The sequence below is a fragment of the Sinocyclocheilus anshuiensis genome, unplaced genomic scaffold (assembly GCF_001515605.1).
Source record: "Sinocyclocheilus anshuiensis isolate Anshui unplaced genomic scaffold, SAMN03320099.WGS_v1.1 scaffold2584, whole genome shotgun sequence".
In the NCBI taxonomy this organism is placed as follows: domain Eukaryota; kingdom Metazoa; phylum Chordata; class Actinopteri; order Cypriniformes; family Cyprinidae; genus Sinocyclocheilus; species Sinocyclocheilus anshuiensis.
Genome location: NW_015541360.1, coordinates 24850 through 34063, shown reverse-complemented (window position 1 = coordinate 34063; position 9214 = coordinate 24850). Strand labels below are relative to the sequence as shown.

The window sequence follows — 9214 nt, the reverse complement described above, 5'->3', positions numbered from 1 at the left end:
GTGTGTGTGTGTGTGTGTGTGTGTGTGTGTGTGTGTAAAGTGGGTCAGTTGTGTTTGTTTTGTACTGTCAGTCTTACACTCACAAACACACACGCAGACATTTCCTGCAGTGTTTTAGTCGCAGATTAGAGCGCAAATGCTTCAAAGGTGCTCGTTTTGGGCTGTAATCAATAATAGATCAATAATCGGATAGGCTGGTTTAAATTTGTCACTCCAGGGTCTAGTATTTTTGTCATGTTTTTGGATTGATTTTGACCTAAATTGAGTATAAGCAGGCGTATGTTTTTGTTTGGTTTACCCCTTTAAAGAAAGAGTGCTGAAAGTTGAAGTCTAAAATGTGTTTGTGTGTTTAGCCGAGCGTTTTGGTAAGAAGCTAGAGGAACTGAGGAGAGAGCGAGCGATGCTTAAGCCTGGTTTACCGTCCAGACATCCGGAGGTCACTGGATTTCTAGAGCGTCTCAGAGCAGCCGTTCACAGCGTCATCCACAGGACAGACGCAAACTGCAGGTTTGGAAACATTCAGCAACTCAACAAAAATACAGTAAAATCAGTAATATTGTGAAATATTATTACAATTTCAAATATCTTTTTTTCTGTGTGAATATATTGTAAAATGTAATTTATTTCTGTGATCAAAGCTGTATTTTCAGCACCATTCCTCCAGTCTTCAGTGTCACATGATCTTCAGAAATCATTCTAATATGCTGATTTGCTGCTCAAGAAACATTTCCGATTATTATCAATGTTGAAAACAGTTGTGCTGCAAACCGTGATACATTTTATTTTTCAGGATTCTTTGATGAATGGAAAGTTCAAAAGAACTGCATTTATTTGAAATAGAAATCTTTTGTCACATTCTAAATGTCTTTAGTGTCACTTTGGATTAATTTAATACATCCTAGCTGAATAAAAGTATTCATTTCCTTTTAAAAAATAATTCTTTTTTTGATGCTAACACATCTTTATCGTATCTATACAAAATAATCCCTATATATTTGTATTGATATGAATTGAATCCATTCTTCACAACTGAATTCTGAAAATGTCTCGTTTCTAAACCTGACTTGATTTCCTCCAACACTACAGAACACGTCACTGTATTGTATTTGAGGGCTGGTTAGTTGACACTGGCTTCAGAAATAACCCGTTTAAACAGGAAAGCACACAGGTGGGGTGGCAGATCTGCTGGAATGTGTCTAAACAGCACTTCCTGTTGCGTATTGTTTCCATATGTTTATCATCGTACAGTATGGAGTCTGTAACTGAGCTCAGAGACACTCATCATAGGAAAGACACCAGATTATTAATGATCATAATAAAAAAGCTGAAGATGTGCACATCATTTTTTTTGTTAATATTTTGATTTATTTTTATATCATGTTTTCATTTTGATTTGAAAGTTTTAGTAATTTTGATTTTTTTTTGTTATTGTCATTTTTATTAGTTTTTTTGTTTAAATATGTCTATCACTTTTTAAAATTAGGTTTACGTTTTTAGTTTGAGTTATTTTATTGCTTCAAAGTTAAACTAAATGAAAATAAAAATGTTACCTTTATTTGAGTTTTAGCTTCAGTCATTTAGAGTTTTTGTTAATATTTTGAATAAGATTTTATTTTCATATGTTTTGCTGTTATGTTAATTTTAGTTAAAGTTTTAGTAATTTTGTTAGGTGTTTCTGAAATTTGTATTAGTTTTCTTCGTTTTTAAATATGTATGTCTATTTTTTTTTTTTTTTAGGTTTAGTTTTAATCAATTAAATTAATTAAACTTAATGAAAATGAGAAACGTTACCTTGGAAACCTGCTGAAATATTTAATAGTTTTATTATTATTATTATTATTTTATAGTTAACATCTATTTTATTTCTAGTAATTGTAGTTATATATAATAACCCTGGTTTTCAAATATAACACTTTTCTAGTCATGTTTTGCAGTGGCTGATTATAAATATATATATATATTTTTTTTTTTCAAACAGGCAAAATGGTGAATTGAGTGCCGATCAGGGCTCAGGCAGCTCTCAGAGCCGGTTTCCAACACGAGAGAAACTGTTAGAGGAAAAACAAAGGATTCAGGTGAACAGAAATATATGATCATCACTGATATATGTGACCCGTTGGCTGTTGCTACAAATATACCCCAGCGACTTAAGACTGCTTTTGTGCTCCAGGGTCACATGTGACTAATGAGTGCATAATATATGCATGTCAATGACTGACTGTCAGCATGAAATCTAATTCCTTTTTAACACGTTCTTAACTTGCAACAGATCTGACTAATCTGTTGTCAAATCTGAAGTTGATCTTAGCTTAGTAATAGGTTAAGAGGTTAAGTATGTGTTGTGCTTCTTCAGAAGGAGATGTGTGATCTTCAGCGGAGGCTGCAGGAGCTGCGGGAGCAGAGCAGAGCTGTGGAGGAGCATCTGGAGCCCGTCCTCAGAGCCTGTGATCCGGCTCAGCTGCGGCTGATGGCTCGAGCGCTGGAGGACATGATCAGCTCTGAACACCGGGCGCAGATCAGTGTGTCTCCACCCGCAGAGATCGTCAGGTGAGTGCAAACAGAGCAGCAAAATATGAGGCCTCATATCTCATTTACACACATTCAAACCTGCACATCACTAATGGTCAAGACCAGGGGCGGACAGTAGTGAAGTATTTTTACTCTGCTGTAAAAGTACTTTCAAGTGTTTTTATTTAGAAAACTTTACTTCACAACATTCCAAAGCATAATATTGTACTTTTTACTGCACTACGTTTCATATTAAAGGGGTGGTTGATCGCGATTTCACTTTTTTAACGTTAGTTAGTGTGTAATGTTGCTGTTTGAGCATAAACAATATCTGCAAAGTTACAAAGCTGAAAGTTCAATGCAAACGGAGATATCGTCTTTTAAAATTCTGGCAGTTTAATGCCTACAAAAACGGCTGGTAGGGACTACAACGAGTTACTTCCCGGGTTTGTGACATCACAAACCCAGATAAACCCCGCCCTCGGGAAAAGACAGCAAAGGGGGCGGGGCCATGCTGCGCTGCTTTAGAGAAGAGGAAGAGAAAACTAGAGGTGCACGTAACAATCTGTTCATATATGAATTCACAAGTTTCAAAATCAATGTTCTAGAGCAGAGGTTCTCAATAGTCAAGTCAAGTCACCTTTATTTATATAGCGCTTTTAACAAAGTCATTTGTCATTTTAACAAGTGCAGTTTCTGTGCTATAGTGGGGCCTGAAACCTGACTGAAATTCTTCATAGAGATAATTTTTTTGCAGGAAGGAGCACAATTGAGCAGACACAACTTTTTCTAAATACTGTTCCTCAAAGCCGTGCTTGCACAGGCTCTGCACGATCCTCTTCAATAATATCCTCTGCGTCTCAATTGGGCTCAAACTGATAAGCGATATTAATGACGGCGTTGTTTACAATACAAGCGGAGCACATGCCGCTGAGCCAATCACAACACACTGGGCTAGCTAACCAATCAGAGCCCATCGCCTATTTCTGAGGGCGGGGCTTCATAAAAACAGGAAATGATCAGTGCGTTTCTCAGAGAAGGGACAGAGCGGTGTGGAATAAAGGTAAATTATGTGAAAAATAATACGTTTTTCTTTTTTTTAAACAAAGAATTAACGCATGTTAGACTGCACTCCATAAACACAATCAAGCTTAGAAAAAAAACAGTGAACCACCCCTTTAAATATCATTTAATACTCAATTACATTAGAAATCTATTACTTTGTTTCTTTTACTCAAGTAAAAGTAATTAAAAGATTTTGGTGTATTACTCCATCTGCCTGTTTCTATAGCAAGATGATGACTTGAACATAAAGGAACAATGATCGTACCAGTTGCATGTTATACACAGACGCAATGTAGCTCTCTTGTATCAATGAAGACTTGTATTGTGAATATATATTTAACTTATTATTTTCCAAAACTGATGTATACCATGCCTCGTGTGCTTTTTCTTTCAATCGTTGGTTAAGAATAGCTGTAAATGGTCTTATATCACTTAAACTTTGAGCCTCGCAGGCACTTGAAAAACCATATAAATACAGAAGAACTCTAATACGAGTAACCCATGTTTTTCGACCTACTTCGTCCAATTGAAAAAACATATTATAACATTTTCTTGACATATAGACACTAGTTTTATCCAATACATGATACATCTTTTCATATAAGAAGTGGACAATACAAATCTACCCAAATCACCCAAGACAGCTACATTGCTCACACTTGTACTGATACACAGGAGTTTTTTTACAGAAAGATACCTGAACATTTTCAATACACTCCACTGGTTCAAAACCCCATATCTCAGATCCATGATAAAGTGTAGGTGCCACCATGCGATCAAACAAATACAAAGATTGATTGCAGCTAGTTTTATGTTTTACGCGCAAACCTTAGCAAGGAAAGCATTGCTTGCTCTTGCTTTGGCTTGCTAAGAGTTGTCGGGTTTTCCACCATGACAATTTTGGTGTAAACCACATTCCCAAATATTAACCACTTCAATCTGTTCACCGGCAAAATACCATTTTTCATCCTTATTTAGGGAGCCCCTCTTCTAAAAAATGATTTGATAAAAAATTCTTGAACATCTTACATAATGCGTACATCTGCACTTTGTTGTTTATGATGAGAGAATTCACGAGAGAGCAGAATTCAGTCGGCGAGCGCGTGCAGTGAACAAGAACTCATCTGAACGCCTCTGATTGGCCGTTGCATTCATAAGCTCAACAGACTCGTGTGTGTGATTGGTTGGAATGCGCAACACTGTAAAAATGTGTAAAAAAATAATTGCGCAACATTGAGCAGATTTAACGCTGCGGTCAACACTTTTCATTTTATTCGCGACAGCCATAATGGATTTAGTTTAACTGTACAGCAGCATTTGTGTCTGTGTGTTGCCATAGTTTCTACAAGCGGAATCTGAGGATATGTCGTTATTGCGTCATTGATAGGCGACAATGATGAGGGACGAGTCATTATTTAAAATTGGGATTTCTCTGGATTTACAAATCCTTGGGAACTTTTGGGTTAACATACACTGCATACACAACTGCATGAAATATATCAATCTGTGCAAGTAGATTTTGGATATTTTGTTACGAAAATCTTACATAGTGTGCCTTTAATAATGAATTATAAGTGGAAGTTTGAGTATATTATCTGATTGTGATAGCTATTGTTAATATTAAAATCTCTCTTTGCTGTAATGTTGAACAGAAACCAACAGGTGATCATTTAAAGATGTCAGATGTGCCAGTCAGCATTCGCTAGCGTTGACATTTGAGACTGACGTGGTTCAGTTAAATCTTCTCTTCAGTGGATTTCGTTTTTGGAGGAGTTTCAGTGAGACGCTCCGGTGAAAAACAAAGGTCGTCTAGCAGCGATGAAACGTCTGTCTCTGAGCAGAGAAATATTGAACTCTAGATTGCATGACTCTGTTTGGTCTCTCACAGATTGATTTTGATGCATATGTAGATTTATTAGAGGTACGGTGCAGATTGAGGTCATAACATTGAGCCGAGCTAAACAAACCCCGCTGAGAGATTGATTTATTTTCTCCTGAACTGAGGGCAAGTTTAAAGCGAGTTTTGAGGAGAAGCAGCCGATTCACCATGCAATCCTCTCTCTTTTATTGTATTTTTACCCGGCCCTTCTGGAAATGAGACACTTTTCAGCACGGTTATGAATTTTTATTGCTTTCAGGCTTCACAGAGTTAATGCCTTCAGATGCTGGTGTGGATGAATATTGGTTTTCTGTCCAAAACCTGTGCGTAATGCTTAAGAAGAATCGCTCAAGGCTCTTGATGAGGAATAGCTGATATTTTGTTTGTATGAGTTGTGTTACTGACATCTAATCCACTTATTAAACCTGTATATTACTATCAGGAGACACTTTATCCACTTATTTTTAAATAATTGGTATACCGTTACAGTTTCTGTTAATATTTTGAATTAGATTTTATTTATATATTTTGTGTTTTCACTTAAATTTTGAAGTTTTAGTAATTTTGTTGTATGCTTTTGTAATTTTTTGTAGTTTTTTTTTTTTAATATGTCTGAAATATTTAATTTTTATGAATTAGTTTTAGTACTTCAATTTAACCTAAATGAAAATGAGAAACTAGCTCAAATTAAATAGTAAAAGTTTAAATTAATATTTTTATTTTAATTTACGTTTTATTTCAAGTAATGAAAAATTAATGAGAAATTATTTTATTTCAGATATTGAAAATGTTTTTATGATAATAACCTTGAATCACAGTTAGGGCTGGGCGATATAACTAAAAAATGTATCAACGATATAATGTTTCATATTGTTCGGTATCGATAATTATTGACATTTTTTATAACCTTTTTTAAAACAAAGAGCAATAGAAAAAAAACGTTTAAATTTAACCACTGTAGTTTTAAATTAACCCAATTTATTGAGACAAACAACAAATATTTTTTTGTTTTAACATTCAAACACAAAATAAAAATTAAACCAATATCTCATTTTTAATGTTTTATATGCAGATTAAATGGGTCTGAAGGAAACTTTTTGCTTCTCTCCCGAAGCCTCAGGAGGGCGCAATGAGCAAAATAATGCAGCGCATTAAACTGCCAACCCAAAGGAAATAACTGTCTATAAAAAGAAAAATGTGCATTACATCTAAATAAACTCATATAAATCAAACATAATTTCGTAAATTGCATAAACAATTATGAACAAAACAGCATCATGTATTTATGCATTATTAATCCAAAGAGCAAATCGGCCATCACACAGATTGCCTTTAAAAACATATGAGACGCAGTGAAACGGAATAAACCTCCACAAATTCGTGACGTGTTTTCTAAAAGTTAAAACTGTTTTAACTTTGCATGGCTTTCTATACATTTCTATAGCATTCTATACGTCTGTGTGAGACGCGAGTGCAGCAGTCATATTTGTCCGTCTAAAAAATGCACTGAATATGCGTTCTGCATGAATGGCTTGGTATAGGTTTTAACCTAATCAAGATCTTCTCCGCATTGAGCTTCTATATTTCTCTAATATTTTGAATGAATAACGCAGCAACTGCGCGTCTTGTGGGCTAGACTAATAAAACATTAAAATGCCACAACGTCACTTACATCATCATCACCGCATCTCGCGCTCCACTAATGACGCTCCCAGACGCACACCTAACGTTTGATTGTACTATTTTTGCATTCAAATGCAAATGTTTATTTTAAATTCGACTAATATTCATTCTTTATTAAAACATTAAAATGCAACAACGTCACTTACATCATCATCACCGCATCTCGTGCTCCACTGATGACGCTCCCTGACGAACTCCTAACATTTGATTGTACTATTTTTGCATTCAAATGCAAATGCTTATTTTAAATTCGACTAATATTCTTTTTTTTTTATTCACAATCTCCGCATCACAGGCAGGCACAGCACTCAATTCAACATGTGTTCGTGTTTGTGTGAGCTGTCTGCGTCACTCTTAGCACGTGCCTATATCGTGCACTATATCGAACAGTTTTTATATCGCTATCGAAGGTGTACCGTCGATAAATATCGATACTGTTTTATCGCCCAGGCCTAATCACAGTATATAATGCTTCGATATTGTTTGCTTACCTGTATTTATTAGTGTTGTCTGCTAAGTCAAGCATCGTTATTACTATTTCTTGTATTTGCCATAATTTTTAAGTGTAAAGTTTATAACGTTAGTGTTCAAATCTCATTTTCAGCATCACTGATATTTATAATTTCCTTTTATTTCCAGACTTCAAGAGCAAGAGCGAGCACTGAGATTATCCACCAAAGAGGCAACGGCTAAAGTAAGTCCACATTTTAATCACATATCTGTTCTTGCCCTAGGCATTTTATTTGACTTTATTAATAAAACGTTTGTGGCACAATTGTATGTTATTTATTATTTTATTTTAATATAAGATACTAGAGAACAATTCTCGGAGATCTCAAAATCTCAGGTAAATTTTGAAGTTTGTTTAGATTTTTTTTTTACTGTAAAACAAGAAAAAAGACGCTGATCTGGAAGTGTATAATGGAATAACATACTATCGTGCTACTCACACTATTATACACTGTTTGAGATTCTGTATCCCACAGTGCAATGCACTCAACTTTCCAGTCTTTCTTTTCTATTTCCAGTTTGATGAATGAACCGTAAATTATCTTATTTACTAAATTGCATGATTTTTAACTACTAATTTGCTTATACTGGCCAAAATAATTTTTTATTTCATAAAATTCAAATAAAAATGTGAAATATCCATTCTGATAACTGGACATGCAACATAATAAGGTCATATGACAACATTGTAGCATGCTATCATTTACAAACATTAATCATTGGGTAATTTGTAAATTTTTTTTAGCAGCATGTAGTTTCTGGAAAATAAGTTGCACTGGGACATGTTCCTACCAATATCCATGAAGCGCAAGCAAGCACATGCGTTGTGATTACTCTTTTCACAGCTGACGGGATGAGGAGGAGAAGAATTGTTGAATTTCTTTGTTTTCTATGCGCTTAGATGCAGTTTTCACTGCTTTAGGATTAACAGAACTTTGGATAGTTTCCATGTACTTGTCTAGATCAACTTTGAATAAAGAAAAGAGAGGTTTAGAGCCAGATTTTTGTTTACGTATATGTGAAATTTAGCTAGCAGGAAACAAACAAAGTCATATTTTCCTGTGTTTTCGTTCGAGTAGTCAAACAATCCAAAGAAAACATCTTTAAAACAGAAAAAAAAAGTCACTTGGATGAACATTAAAAAAAAAAATCTGACCAAAACAAGTGTCTTCCTCAGAGAATGACAAACCAGCAGATCACTGCAATGTCGGACTTATATTATTTTGTTTGAGAGAACTTTATAAAAAAAGTTAGACATCGCTTATTATGTCTCTACCAATATCCAGCGACTACTAAATTGTCACATACATTTAACCCTTGATTTGCATGCTTGACATTAATATAATATAATATTGCATTATATAAGTAGAGTGAATACAATTACTAGCACATTTCAGATGATAAAATTAGATGATAAAAAGACAGAACTGGTGTCAATCCAAAAGCAAAATCTCCACTTCCAGTTGCAGTGATGTGTGTGTGTGTGTGTGTGTGTGTGTGTGTGTGAGAGAGTTAGTGAGAGTGTGTGAGTGTGTGAGTGAGTGAGTGAGAGTGTGTGTGAGTGAGTGA

The 9214-nt window shown here is 34.8% G+C and overlaps 1 protein-coding gene across 1 annotated transcript in view; it reads left to right on the top strand.

Moving 5' to 3' along the window:
* LOC107690804 (disrupted in schizophrenia 1 protein-like) overlaps nt 1-9214 on the top strand; it is a 33219-nt gene that overhangs the window by 15382 nt on the left and 8623 nt on the right. The window contains exons 4-7 of the mRNA XM_016489217.1: nt 354-507; nt 1979-2075; nt 2354-2547; nt 7775-7829. Of these exons, the coding sequence (XP_016344703.1) occupies nt 354-507; nt 1979-2075; nt 2354-2547; nt 7775-7829 (500 nt within the window). The remainder of the gene's footprint in view (nt 1-353; nt 508-1978; nt 2076-2353; nt 2548-7774; nt 7830-9214) is intronic.